Source organism: Anarrhichthys ocellatus, unplaced genomic scaffold (assembly GCF_004355925.1).
Source record: "Anarrhichthys ocellatus isolate YVR2014 unplaced genomic scaffold, GSC_Weel_1.0 scaffold35, whole genome shotgun sequence".
NCBI lineage: Eukaryota > Metazoa > Chordata > Actinopteri > Perciformes > Anarhichadidae > Anarrhichthys > Anarrhichthys ocellatus.
The window spans coordinates 1,947,461-1,962,696 of record NW_022280065.1 but is presented as its reverse complement, the minus strand read 5'-3'; the positions used below and the strand labels follow the sequence as shown (position 1 = coordinate 1,962,696).

General features: G+C 42.9%; 1 protein-coding gene across 5 annotated transcripts in view; it reads left to right on the top strand.

The window, feature by feature from the left end:
* Nucleotides 1–4,849: 4,849 nt before the first annotated feature.
* rbms3 (RNA binding motif, single stranded interacting protein) overlaps nt 4,850–15,236 on the top strand; it is a 277,908-nt gene continuing 267,521 nt past the window's right edge. For 2 of the 5 annotated variants that reach the window (XM_031866616.1, XM_031866614.1), the window contains exons 1-2: nt 4,850–5,091; nt 7,133–7,321. In XM_031866616.1, the coding sequence (XP_031722476.1) occupies nt 7,148–7,321 (174 nt within the window). In that variant the 5' untranslated portion in view covers nt 4,850–5,091; nt 7,133–7,147. Of the gene's footprint in view, nt 7,322–15,236 lie in introns of all 5 variants that reach the window. The other 3 variants (XM_031866617.1, XM_031866615.1, XM_031866625.1) reach the window with 3 other exon arrangements.

Here is a 15,236-nt window from a genome sequence, read left to right as displayed (position 1 = left end):
TCCCTCCGTAACTCCTTGCCACGACGAGGCCTGGCATCTTGTCCCACTGGCTGGCCCTGAAGGAAAACAATTACCAGAGAAGCGGAACAACAATACCCAGAAAACATCTGCTTGTGCCGGCTGGGGCCACTGACATGCCTGACTGTGTGTCCCTGCTGGCATTTCGATGGAGGACACATGCCCGCCTGGATACGCAGAGGGGCCCCCGAGAGTACTCCTGCTTCTCGAGGCGCCGTGCCGATCCACCTGCCTCTCCGACTGCATGTCTGCCTTCTCTGGCAAACGGCGGCAGCTCCGTCGGAACAGATGAGGGCCCGCCTGTCGGAGCAGTTGTTCGTTTGGGTGATACCCTTCTGCTTGGATGAGAGCGCGCACCAGTATGGCCTCTAAGTTGAAGGCAGACAGGGAGGTGATGGAGATGGCACAATCGGCCCCATATGATGCTGCCTCCCTCAATGTTATGGCTCAGCTCAGCAGATTGGAAAGCCCCATTTAGGCTAAACACTGCACACAGAGCTCGGCAGAAAGACTGTACATGACTGCACGCTGTAGAATAAACATATACTGCATGGCACCTATTGGAGGTTAATCATTTCCTCCCGACACACACACACACCCCAACACTCCTGCTTCCTGACATAGTGGACCACAGAGCAGTTACATGCCCCTGAATTTCTTTTTATCATTTGAAAGAGTGTGGTTTGGTGGGTATCACTATGTCTTTTCGATTCAAACTGAGTTGGTTCAAACGTGCCTTATTCCACTCGGTGTTTATTGAGTTTATGTTGCCACCTTGTGGCCATCATTGAGGTTTACTGATAATCTCTCTGCTGCTATAATTCCCAAACAATTGGTTCCCGATGTTGGGCTGGAATCCCCCATGGGCTCTCAAGATAAATCACAGGGGGTCACAAGATAATGTAAGAGATCATTCTTGTCCTACAAATGAAACAATTTGAAAAGGAAAAGTTCACCTTTTAGTTGAGCGGCTCATAAAACAGGTCGTCACTTTGTTTTAAGCCAAACACGATGGAAAGCAGTCAAAGAGGAAAAAGAATATTATTACGTTACATATCAAAAATAATGTTAGATGTACATGGGGTATAGTAGTAGAAGTATCAATGAGGTCAAATTAAATTAGCTTAAGTTAAACTGCAAAGCATTACTTTAAAGAGAATTGTATATGGTTGTAAATTCATCTCCACAGGCGAATTCTGACAGCGCACAAATTACATTTTCAAAGAGGTGTTGGTCGATCACTTTACTATTACTACACTTATTATTATTGAAGAGCAATGTATTCTTTACACCGTGCATGTTACATAATACTTATATTTTCACTCACAGCAATTGCACCGCCTGTTCAGCTTTCACTGGCCTGACTTCACCTCACCTCCAGCAGGGTAGGTCGGCTCCTCCTACGGAGCTTCTGCTGCTTTCAAGTACTGTAGGACATACTAATGATACGCTGTTTTTGAGCTCACTGGTGTTTGTGCAAATCATATCTTTTTAGTGTCAGCTCTTAGTTCTGGAGCAGGGGTGCCCACACTTTTTCGACTTGCGAGCTACTTTTAAAATGACCAAGTCAAAATGATCTACCTACATTAAAAATGCTGAATACCTGAGGACCTGCTGGAGACTGAGCGTCGCGTTCAGACTAAAACTACCACCGAGGAGGAGATGGAGGTATTTAACTATTATCCACCAAATAATTCAGTTCAGAACAGTTTTAAGGCCTTAAATCCATCAATTGCCTAATTCCCAAACTCAGGTGCAGGTGAGATTTGGGTGTGGCTATAATTACCACAGTACACGGGATGCAACAGATTAGCGTTTGAATATGAATTTGCAAACATAGACAGCTTAACAATGTTAAAAGGATCATTTGTGGAGTTACTTGCAACAGCTTAAACTTTTGTTGTGACATGTTTCATGTATGATTTAAAATATCTGCAAAGCAATAGACAAAATTATTTTTTTTAATATACAGTCAATCATTACTGCTAATGGGTCATAATGTGTGGAGTTTTGTGAAAACTGTGCCATGGAAAACATGATGAACGCTGGACTAGCAAATAGTGAATTCATAAAAGGAGACATTATCTGCCTTTGAGAATAGAACAGAATAGAATAGAATGCTGGATGGAGCTGGAACACAGCAGAGTTCTGAATAAATGAGAATGTTGAGGTGTCATCTTGTGGATGAAGCCGGGTGCTGCACAGAGGACAGCTGGACAGCTCTGAGGTAAGCCACAGGCAAAACCACTGCTCAAAATTTGTAGTAAAGTATTTTATTTTATTGTTTTGGTCAGGCTTCCTGGGGGGCTCCCTGTTGACGTGAAGGTCTATCATCTGGCAAATTGGCAGACGAACTTCAAGCTTTTCAACCTCCCTTCAGGCTTCCGGTGTCCGATGTAGGCTGCTGGGGTAAGATACTGGCACCAAACTCCTGTCGTGTAAAGCAGTAGCATATCTGACCTGTAACTTTGGATTCAGAATAGACTTTGACTGCTACCACTTTTCATAATTTGGCTCAGGATGTTTGGTGCCACCATGATGATTTTAGGATTACCAAATCCCTCCTTGAATGTCAAATTGTTAACATTGATTATTTACTGAGAGTAAAGTACAGTAAAACTTAGAGAGCTTTGCTTATAGGAGGGATATTTTGAAACATAGTATTTATAATCATACAGTTGTAAAATAATTAACTAACTATGTAAAATATTGGGATTTACTCTAACCTCCTACATTAGGACAGTGTTTGTATGCTCTCATTCTCTCACAAGTTTCTATGGATCATCGTTATATCTGGACACTGGTCTTGCCTCGAACGTAGTTGTGACATATGCAAGAGTAATATCCCTGGTTGCCCTGATCGTGACAGTGAGCGTGATCTGTCGGGGAGAGGCAGTCACGTATCTCCTGAGTGAGAGTCCTGCACGGTGACATGTCGCTGTGTTGGGCTGCTGTTTCAATAGTATCAAAAAAGGGGATGGCCAGTCTTCAAATCATGTGCCAACATGCGTTAGGGTACTTCCGGTGTCCGATGTACGATGATGGGGTAATATGCTCTCACCAAACTCCTGTCGTGTAAACCAGTAGCATATCTGACCTGTAACATTGGATTCAGAATAGATTTTGTCCGTTAGCACTTTTCATAATTTAGCTTAGTATGTTTGGTGCTACGATAATAATTTAAGGATTAACAAATCGACTTGAATATCAAATTGTTAGCATTGATTATTTACTGAGAGTTAAGTACAGTACAACTCAGAGAGCTTTGCTTATAGGAGGGATATTTTGAAATATAGTATTTATAATCATACAGTTGTAAATGAATTAACTATGTAAAGTTTGAGGATTTACTCTGACTTCCTACATTAGGAGAGTCTTTTTATGCTCTCATTCACTCACTCATCTCTCTGGCTCCTACTCTATCAGCTGACAGTGGGCGATTTCGCCACGGCCTCCCTCAGCCAATCATATATTTTCTGTCAAACTTTAAAGACCTGTTCTCTTCTGTGCAGTCAGCTGTCATTTCAGTACGAACCGATGTGACCCTCCTCCCCATTCATCATCACATCCGGTGCTCAAGGTTTCTTCCACTGAGGGCAGTCCCACTCAAACATGCCATCATCTAGATCTTCAGCCTGCCCCTACTGTCTTCAACAACTCCACCAGCGTCGACTCTCCAAAATTTTTACTTTACTTTGCACAATTTAATAAATGTATTTGTTCACTGTAAATTAAGTTTCTCCTGATTTAACAACCTGTGTCTCCCTGTGTAAGTGTGTCAATTATCTCCCGGTGGCTTCAGTTCTCCTATTTATTATGTTTTTTGTGATGTATGTCATGTTATTTCAAACTAATTTGCAATCATAAGAAGCGTGGTCTTTGTTGGTGAAATGTTTCTTATATACAAAGAACAATTACTTATCGTAAAACTCCAAATATATAGTAGAGTAAAATGTTTTAGGTGTGTTTTCTAGGAACTACAGGTCTGATGAGGAAAGTGGGAACAGGTGTGTAGGTGGGAGGGGATGTCATGTGACCAGGACTGGCAGGTCTGGGGAGTGAGCAGGGGCTGGAGAGAAGGACAGAGAGCCAGGACAGGCAAAACCACCAACCCACTACAAAGTCTCTGCCCTCCCTCGAACTTCTCAGACAGTTTAAGAGAGTATGTCTGGTTTGCTTTTACAGTGTTACTGTCAATTTATACATACATATGTATGTATATTTATATGTATATAGTAACAGTAACATATTTATAATGTCAAATATATATAAAATATTACACAATAACACAACAATGCCATGCTTTGTTTGTAGTTTATGGATACTAGAAGGGACATGGAAAGGGAAAACAAAAGATTTTGTCCTGGGGCTCCAAAGTATTTGCTTTTTTCATTCTGCCACCTAATTTATTTACTAATGAACTAGACCGACAAGCAAAAAGGGTCAATATGAAGTTTCCAACAAGGTGTCAATCTTATTTGTGTTTATCTTTTGTTTTGCTTTAGTAGGACCTTTTGTAAAGCCCTTATGTTGAACAACTCAGTGGTTTGCACATAAAGGCTGTAAACTTAATCTCATTTCCCCTTCTAGTTTCTGATGAAGATTCATATCAAAAGTGCTTCGACTTGCATCTTAAATTGTGTTTGGACAGGTTGAAGCACGTCTTTGCGTTTGCAAAAAAAAACAACAACTTCTTTCTCTAGGATACAGGATCTTTCGAGGAGCACCTGAAGGCACCGTTTTTGACTCCGTGTGATTGGGAGGTGGGAGCGAGGGAGGAGTGTTTGGTGACAGCGCGCGCCGGGGACACGCCCCGCTGTGACAGAAGCAGCAGCAGCAGCGGGTCGTGCTCGTGCGGCTTTGACACCGTGCACTGCCTCCTGAAGTGTCTCGCGGCCGCTCTGCTCAAAATTCTGACGGAATAACTTCTCATACAACCAAATTAACCGGCTGCCTGTTGTTCTGCGGTCGCGTTCCGTGTCAGAGCAACAACAGAGATGTAAAGCAAGTTGCACTACCGCATCCTCCTCTTGATATGCTTCTGACATAACGAGGAGCCAAGAAGTGACAGAGGTATTTCGGCATTACTTTGCGACTTGTTTATGTTGTTGTGCCTCCGCCATGCGCCGTTGAAGCTATACCGTTATAACACAGACAGCGGCGCAAGGTTGCCCTGTCGGCGGCGACAAGCCCTCGGTATGGCGTTTAGAAGCCGCGACAATATGTTGTTAGAGTTGTTTTTTTAAGTCTTTATAAGTTAAATAAAGTTAAATGCCCATTGGTAACTGCAGCTTCATTTGTCGCGAATTGAGGGCAAAGCAGGCGGATGCACATTAGCAACTCAGGAAGGAGCCAACTTAGAAGTGTTTGCAACAGTCGTCCTACAATTTAGTGCCGACCCTGCGCCTCACCTGCTGGGCAACTATTGGTACATAAACGATGTTTGTATCGTAAAACAATAAACTAATGTCATATCAGTTTTGTCATGTTAGTCTCAATTAGCGTTTTTTTATATCCGTTCTTCAATATGCAAATATCTCGCCCGAACACGTGCGTTACACACGGGTTAATTAGCGTGGGCCGACAGGTGCGTTCACCTGTGACATCAAGGCGCCGAGTTCCGCAGCCTGTCTCGCTGCTCTCGATGTGCTGCGTTCAAATGTTGAGCTTAACGTCCTTCGGGACGTGTATTTATGAGGCGGCTCATAGTCGAGGGGACGACCAGGTGACCTCATAACTGATGGATGGCGGGATGCACAATGAAGCAACTCAATGCTAAACATCAGCCGGGCCGCTGATCTCAGATGGATAGTTTATGATCTGTCCTTCGGACGAGGCGACTTCTCTGCTTAATTGTTTAGGGACTTAAAGACAGGCGCACATGCATTGATACCTCTCTAATGCATTTCTTTTGCACCCAGCCCTCATGTTGCTCAACACAAACAGGCTTAGATATTGGAGTAGTGTTTCTTATGCATCCTTCAATGCATAGATGATATTAGTTATTACTCAGAAAAAAAAGTCAGGTTTTGATCTTTCACTGTCGGAGCCAGATATGAGGTCAAAGGTCGGGATCAGCTGCAGTACAGCGCTCTGAATATTACTTTTCTTCATATTCATATATATTCATATTCATATTCATTTTGTGCAGTCAACAGGTCTTTTGGGGCTCGGAGGGGTTTGTAACTGAATGAATTCATGCAGATGTATGTACAGTAAGTGGCAGCCACAGATTGGTTAAAATAGTCCTTTTTTCCTCAACAGACGTTTTGACTCGTCAAAAGCAAAGGTGAAACACATTTTGTTAACTGTAGCTCAGTTCCAGTAAGCCGTGACAATCAGCCAGCATGCACAAAACCAGCTCCCTGGAACTAGCTTGCCTAACCGGAATACAACAATCACTCAATGTTGTTATTATTAATTACACCGGTGCTTTCCCGGCTTTGACATGTCAAACATGTCCGCGTGAATAAGGTGTATACTTTACTTTTCTGTATCCGGAGTTCTTAAACAGCTGATTTTTATGTCTTAGTTCATTCTATAATAAAGATTTGGGTTTGATAAGAATGATGTTGCACCAGCACGTATTTCTTCATTAGGTCTATGTGTTGTCATGCATTGAAATGCATATAGTGCTGAACTATACAGTGTGTAATGTTTGAGGACAAAGAAATCCGGGGGCCAGAATACATTAACATTTCATTTATTTGACCAACCTTTTCCACAAAGCTGCAGTAATGATGATAGTGGGCGGAAGCTTTAGGCAAAGTCTCTAAAATACATATAAACAAAACAAATATGAGGTATACTTATGTAAATGCTAAGCTAAATACATACATAAGGTTGATTTCTATTATCTTCAGTGTATTGAAGTTACCCACATTTACATACTTTTGTAAATCCTTGTTTTTCCTTTTTAATAAAGTAGATGTGTTGCTGCTAACTACTGTGCTTTAGTCTCGCAAAAGTTTCAAAAGTGTGTGTGTGTGTGTGTGTGTGTGTGTGCGACGGTTGTGAGAACCATTCTACGAATCCTTTGCGTGTGGTCCACCTGTCTAATTCACCCCACCTTTTCCCACCGTATCCTCCTCCATCTTGCTCTTCCTTTTTCAAGGCACTGCAGAGGAAGATGGATGTCCAGAGTGGCGTTCAGCAGCCGGAGCCCCGCCCTCCGGGCTCTCCTCGGTCAGGGGCCAATCAGCAGAATGAGTTGGACGACAGACAGACGGATGCCAGCGGCCGGTCCTCCCCTGACAGCCACAGTCAGGATGCGCAGCCAGCAAACCAGAGAGACGACAAAAAAGTAAGTTGCAGACTCCTACTGCTGCACATCTGCAGCCGCTGCCGTGTGTGTGTGTGTGTGTGTGTGTGGGTGTGTGGGTGTGGGTGTGTCTGTACATGTGTGTGAAGAGTGATGAGATCATGCCTGTCTGCTGAGCTATTCTGGATGGTATGTCCCATACTTTCACATGGAGAAAGTCCCACTCAGTCACACAGTTATGTCTTGTATTGCTGCAAAGCCAAGTTGCAGTGCGGTTTTTTATGCAGTAAGGAGCATTGATGAGTGCAGAAAGTTAAGGGTTAACTCGTGCTGGAAGGAGCCGTTTGCTCAGTCGACGTCGTCGCAAGAAAAAGTGAAACTGTCGGTACTTTTGGCTTTGGTGGTTTCAAAGGAAGGACGTAGTGTGTTGTCACGTTGCTATGAGTTCAGAGTACATACACCAGTACTACAAACCACGGCTGTGTCATGTGCATTTAGAATTGCTTCGTATTACATCAAACCTAAGTGGCTTGTGCACGTCTCCACGCGTGAGCGCCGACTTTCAAACATATCAACCCTCTGCCATCTTGGAGCCAAGAGTGACTGAACGGTCCTCGCTGGCTCTCCTCCAGCTCAAGGACGTCAATCATGCTGCTCTGGCAGGAGCCAGAACCGCTCTCCGTCAATCTGCGGGAGAGGCTTCTATAGGCACAACAGATATACAAAAACGTTCACCAGATAGCTGGACTGACTGCTACTGGCAGTTCTGAATGGGACACTTGTCATGGCTTACTCATCCAGAGTTCTTTTGAGCAGGCTCGACACAACACTTCAGTGTCTTCATATTGGGAAAGAAAAAGGGCTTTTGAAGCATTTAGGTAACATCAAAAGCTCTTGAAAATGAGAAATAAACAAGATTAATATGCTTCATTCATGAAATGCTGCATTAATGTGCAGTCAAACTCAAATAAAGATACTCCCATAATTAGATTATGCATTGGTCGGAGGTGCAATGCTGTTTTGAAGTTGCCTCTCAAGGTCATATTGTCTTTATATGACAAATACACATTTTGTCTGTGCTGAATGAGCCCCAGGATTCAATATACCCCACCTCATGACTCCCTGACTGCACTCTTATCTCGCATCATATTTGTTGATCCGTGACAGAAAATTACGTGTGAAAAAACTGGAACCGAAATTTTGTATTGTCAGTTTTTTTTGTGTCAATCTGGTGCAACATTAGCATTTGGCGTTGTTCTCCTACTTTTATGTTCCACTTGGAGAATAAAAGCTACAAGCTAGTTAATTTCTAGCTTGCTCCCATTGGCACCATTGTATTTCGGATCACAGCACATACAGACTCTCCGAGTAACGCAGGGAATTTGGGAAAAAACATCTTGGGGTCGAAACCCCTCAGCAACCGTGCATTTCATAGAAGATTACTCAAGAAAGATCAGGATCAGTCGTCCTTTTTAAGGGTTGAACAGAAGGTGGTGAAGCTGACCATGCACTTTGACCTCCCTTTGCTCTGGACCCTGACCTGTGTGTTTATGGGAGGGGCAGTACACAACCTCTAAAGCGCCCCAAGGGATTACTTCTCGCAGCCTCCCTCACCGTGATGGGGTCGGTTTGTGCTCATTATTCTGCAATTAGCTTTGTTGGAATCGTCAGAGCATCAGAGGACCACCACTGGTGATGAGCTACTCTGCTGATCTGAAATATTGAACTAATTGGTGTCAAAACAGCCTGCTGACCTTTAACCCGTTAACTGCTCTGGAGAAATACGTCGGCGAGCACAACGCCTCACGACCGCACCTAGTTAGCCCGCTGATCCTGCAACTTTTAACAGTGTGTGTGAGTGTGTGTTTATGTCTGTGCAGTTTTTTTTTCATCTCGTGTGTGTTAAACAGAGCGATCCATCCCTCGCTGTGGTAATTTGTTTTCTTTCCATTAGAAGTGAGTCATTGGGGATTGAGCTTTTAGGTGTGGAGAGGAATAGTCGTACCAGTGATTATTGCTGTTATTTGATTACACAAATGAGAGACATTCAGGATTAGAGGAAGATAATTATATTAAATTGCTCCGACTGAAGACTTTGTGTGCACTTCCTAATGAGCGATCAGAAAATTAAAATCCGTGCAGATGTCATTTAGTCAGGATTGGAATCAATTCAATAAAATCAACTTGTGTGAGCGCAAGTCAGATAAGTGGAACTTTTCTTGACTTTGCGATGACTTGTTGTCCAGATGCTCTTGAAGCATTTGCCTAATTGCTTCTCATTCATCATGACTTAAGTTCACTGGGAAAGCAGATGGCTTCTCACCTTGCTTGGTAATTCGGCCTCAGCGGCAGATTGACACGTTGGGATGTGATTCACTTTGATTGCTAGTTGGGTTTTTTGTGTGTCTTTTTATAAAGCTTAAAAAGCGATGTTGCCTGTAAACTCTCTTGTTTTTGTTTTTGCTGTAGGTTACAGGTTGATCGAAATAAAGATGTCGGGTAAAAATTGTAAGTTCTAGATTCAAGTCAACAAATGTGTGCCAGGGAAAGTTTTTGTCTTCTCCATCAGCCTTGCTGGAGTGAGCAGAGTGCAGTGAGTTGAGGTAAATATGGACAGACATCCCCCCCCCCCCCCCGCTGTCCTCCACACTACAGATTACCTCGGTGGTGGCTGGCGGGGCCCAGATAATCACCTTGTGTTATTTCTCCTCCCACACTTTGCTTTTGAAGTCGTGGCTACTTGGCCGCCTCAGCTCTAATAGCATCCCGGCACGCCATCGATCCCACAGCCCTCCTCCGGATACCAATGGGTGGTGGAGGTGGGTTGATGGGTAGTGGAGGGAGCAGACCAGGAGTCTGCCCCATAAGCCTCTGCAGATTTCCTAAAGCACGGGTTAATCAATATTCTAGTATGCCTGATAATGGAAACGGCACAATGCACAAATGACTGTAATATGCACATTAAAGTGAGATGTGCTCTTTGCGAGCGGACGAATTGAGAACTGGCACCTCGTCAAATACTTGTACATTTACAGACGCAAATGTCAGCCTGTTTTTTACTGCAACTAATTGAGCCTGATGAAACCAGAGGAGTTCTTTTCGTCGAGCATCCAGCACGGCAGTTCAGAAGATTCACAGTAGTAGAAAAGTAAAAAAAAAAGTCCTTACCGCTCAGTTTAGTTGAGGAAATGAGTGGCTTCTCTGCTCAGCTGTGTCAGGAGAGTCAAATAAATAGTAGCTGTAATAGTTTTAGATATGCTGGGACGTCTTAATCCTTTGACAGCACAAACATTCACTGCCAGGCAGCAGCCTATTTCAAGGACAATGCCTTTTGGAAACGATTTCCCTGCAGAGAGGTGACGTGTAACTTTAAGTGTGATGCCAGAGAGCTGCAGATACAGTATAACTGTATGTGATAATCACTTTACTGTAACGCTATCCTCAGCTTTATTGGCAGCTCTTTGTTTTTAGTTAATACAACTATATTTCTAAACAATTCTGTCTTGAATATACTGTGTGGTCTTAATACCATGATGAGTCAAATTGTTTGCTGTAGGCTTATATTCAAACTGTCCTTGGGTCTATGACATGTGTCCCACCAGTACCAGACACATACTGGTACTGCATTTCATAGACAAAGAGAACAGCGAGGACATGTTCAAAGCTCCTCCAAACATTAAGTTCTAAGTGTTGCCAGGAATTAAACAGACAGCTTGATGAAACCTCTGCAGAGTGCTAATTTGGCAAAACTGTAATGAAGCGCTTGCAGGATCACTTCCAAAAATATCCAGTCTCGAGTTGAGGTGATGCAGCATTTACATCAGCACCTGACGTGGAAACGACTGCTGTGTTTGACAGTAAATACATTTATTTTTTACTTCGAGAGCTTGTGCCTCTCTCACACAGAAAAGAATGTACTACATCCAATCAGGTGAGGTGAGGTAAATACAGGGTCTCCTGAGGGTCCAGAGCAGGAGGTAATTGGGTTAGCTCCTCCTGGTTTGGTGAGGTCAGGCCTTAGTCCATGATCTCGTGTATTAGGGACGGATGATCATTAGTGAGAAGGTGAAAGAGCATTCAAAATTGATTTAAAAAAAAAATCCTTTTGTGTGTGATCACTGCATGGAGGCCTAAGGTAAACTCAAGCTTGCCAGCCGCATGTGGACTTGTAAGGATGATGTGCATTTAAATGCACATGGAACCTCTGCTCACATAGTTATGGTGGAACATTTTGTTCAGATCGCTCTTTCTCTCAGAAAACTGTCCAGTAGATTCTTTAGAAACGGCAGACGGCAGGAAATGCTAATCAGTGCGACCGCTCTGCTATTTCATGCGTTTCACGACTAGCTCTGGCTATTTGTAGACTTTATTTGTGTTCCTGCTTACTATTTTAGTCCACTGGCTCTTTTTAATCTGTCATACAGAAGAAGAGGGGATGATCAAGCATGTCAAATGCGTATCGTGTAGTCATGTATCAAGACGCAACCTCCTTTAGCGGCTCTATTTATCTCTCATCAGTGCATTTTACTCCTCTGAGCAAAGCCTACTCTTGGTACAAAGACACATGGGCACACACACACACGTGCGCACACACACACACACACACACTCTCTCTCTGAACACTACCAGAAGATCACAGGGACCTTATTAACTGCTGTCACACCACATTTATCCCTCATCTGTTTCTGGGAGCTGTCGTGACCAAAAGGTTGCTCTCTGCTGCAAAGTGGGAAAGTGGGCTTCTCACTGCGTTTTTCATTCTCCGTAATGGAGAGCGATGGCACGGGCCGCAGCCATCTCTATCTGTGGCCCTGTCCAACCGGGGCCGGTTTCTGCCCGAAAATACCCCCCGCTGTCAGCTCGCCTTAGTTGCCGGGCCCACTGAGAGTCAGTTAAGGGGGATCAGTGCTCGCCCGAGTGTGTTTGGCTCAGTGGTAAGACACATTGCTTTGATGGGATCACCGACAACTCCTAATTCCCCCCCCCCCCCCCTTGACAACACATTACCTAAGGGGCTCATTGGACCTGCCTTGACTTCAACATCATACCCAGTTGACCTTCAGCCCTGACACTCACTTGTGAACAAGGTTCATCTGTTTTTGTTTACAGTTGCTCAGGAGAGGCACCTTTGACATGTGTGGTGGTGGTTCCTTTTACGTGTGCTTGTTTGTGACTGTGCACAGTATGTGTGATGACTGTACGGTGTTGACATCGTTGTACTTTTCTAAATATAATGCAAGATATCTGAGGATGCATCAAAGCAGACCTTTTGTTTCCTGGGATTTTTTTAAAGCCATAAACTCCACAAATAAGAAATAAAAGAAACATTACTACTGTTGTCATGCATTCAGTTGGTTCCTAAAGAAATATTTGCTGGACGTGCAGCTTGATTTGCAGGCCAGAAATTTGGCACGGAAAGGAAAGCACGAGCACACCCTGTTTAGGAGGCCATCTGGAAAGTCCTTCGCCGTGATTAAAAGAATCTCAGCCCCTTGCATTTTCACTTTTTAATGAACTGTGCACCCCGCGGATGTTTGCCGTGTGGAGGCATGTGTGTGTTGGTACGGGTTTGTGTGTCTGACTCAGTGTCAAGGCTGGGAACTGTTCACTTTCTGTTTGTGATGACTTGGCAGCAAAGGAAAGGTCAAGGAAGACTTGTGCGGGAATGCCAAATGTGCTAGTTTAGCAGTAGTCAATCCTGGTCTTCTCAGGGTGGAATTTGTATATGTTGCCAGAAAATATGTTTAATGTTCTGATTTCTGGCAATAGGCTGCACATCATGTGGCTCCTTGAGTCATAAAACTGTTCTGCACAACATGTTCAATAGGCCATTGTTTGTGGTGGAATTACAGAAACATAATATGCAGCTTTACAATCACTTTCTTCAATGGAATGTTCGTGGATTACATAGTTTGTGGCTGGATTTTGTTGCCATTCTGCATCACAAAAGGTAGTTTGTGCACATAAAGGGTCTCCCAGTCATTGGTTATACGAGTACATCTCTCTCCTTTTTCCAAGAGTAAATTGTGTCTCCTTGTAGTGACCTTGCAAACTCAATGCACAGCAACTGAACTGATCCTCCTAATATCTGCTGACAAAACACTTTTGCACTCATCATGATGGAAGACTCTGATCTGCTGATCAGGTACACAAAGTTAAAAACCAGAGGGTTTAAAGAGAGCCGCTCATGTTCACTAATATTGATTGATGGAATTAATATATTTAATTAAAGTGGCGTTTCCCTTTAAACGCAATGAATGAGAGGAAGCATTGTATTCTTTCCGGTGAGCTACTTTCAGAACAGAATCGGTGTAAAAGCAGGAAAACCTGAGCTCTATTCTGTTCTTTATGTGTCTTAAGATCGCACATTTACCACGGCGAGACAAAAACGTGTGTGTCTTCATGTTATTTTTAGGCCTTTACGAATGAATGAAATCATTACAGCCCATGTCGGTTTTGTATCTGACCAAATACAAAAACACATAAAACCTCATAAGAAAGCCTTCCTGCCATATTTCTAAAGAACAACAAAAGATATCAGTATTTTTTTGCAACCAATTGCACAAATGGAGAGAAAGAAATGGAGCCTGTCTGGCTGATATTCTAGTCATGCCAACACACTGCTTGTTTTGATTTGCCTACAAACACATTGTTTTCCTCCAGCCCAGTAAGTGTGGAAATTGAGGGTAGATCGGATTCAGAACTGGAGACACCCGCTGATGCCATTTTATTTTTCTTGCATATGACTTGTTTACTCCTCTACATGTGTTATATACACTCACAAATCACACACATACTGCTTTCCCTTAAAACTACTGTCTGTATTCGTACAACTTTGCATGCTGTGAAGAAAAAACAACCTCCGACCCGAATGTATTTTCTTTGTTAAACAATAATGACTTATTAAGTATGAAATGTCCTGATATGCTATAACTGTATTTTTCGGGCCATCTCTGAGACAAGAGCGTTCACATGCGAGGATGACCTCAGCTCTGTTCTGTCTGCTCTGACAGATGCTACTCGGTTTAGTCGTGACACGCGCGCTCAAATATTTCCATTTGGACAATCTGTTTCTACTTAGAAATGTCATTTGATTAATTATAATCAAGCCCATAGCATCAATATTTTCCACTGTTTAGACGAGACTTGGCTTGCAGTCCTCATAACATCTTGAGGAAGCAAAAAAGCAATATGTTTTGTTTTTTTACCCTTTTTAGCTGCTTTACAATTTTATTGAAAATAAATGAATAAATACTGCTTTATATAAACCTAAACATACGGAAATCTAAAATGGAAACCGCAAAATATACATCTTGTAATTTATTAAATCTGTATTCCTATCATATTATTGTGTGCTGAAACATGCCCACCCTCTTCTACACAACATTTAGTAGTGCATAATGACAGGAGACACATGACTGCAACTTAACTGAGAACTGTTGAGAGAAGTATATGTGCCCAGCGATGAACTGGCGACCTGTCCAGGGTGTACCCTGCCTTCGCCCAATGTCAGCTGGGATCGGCTCCAGCACCCCGCAACCCTGAACAGGATAAGCGGTTTGGATAATGAATGAATGAATGAATGAATGTATGTTGAGAGAAGTGGTTTTACTTAATGCGACGCAGACCAGAGCCCAAATGAATGTGCTCACTGTGAATATAAAAGTAACGGCAGAGACGGTAGTTTCTCTCAAGTCTTCCTGTGGTTTATGTAGTGATGTGTTCAAAACAATGATCCAATGAAATAACAATAATGTACAAATGATCTTCTATTGAATTTGAAACCACAGTTGTGTGTGGTTAGGGTGAATGCACATGGCTAAGATGTGTGTTTATGGTTTTAATCAACCGAAAGTGTGTAAGAATGAAAACAGTGTAAATCCATTGATGGTATAATTTCTTTATTTTGCGTGTCTATTCATTCAGTTCAAAGCTGGTATATCTGCACAGTTTCAAA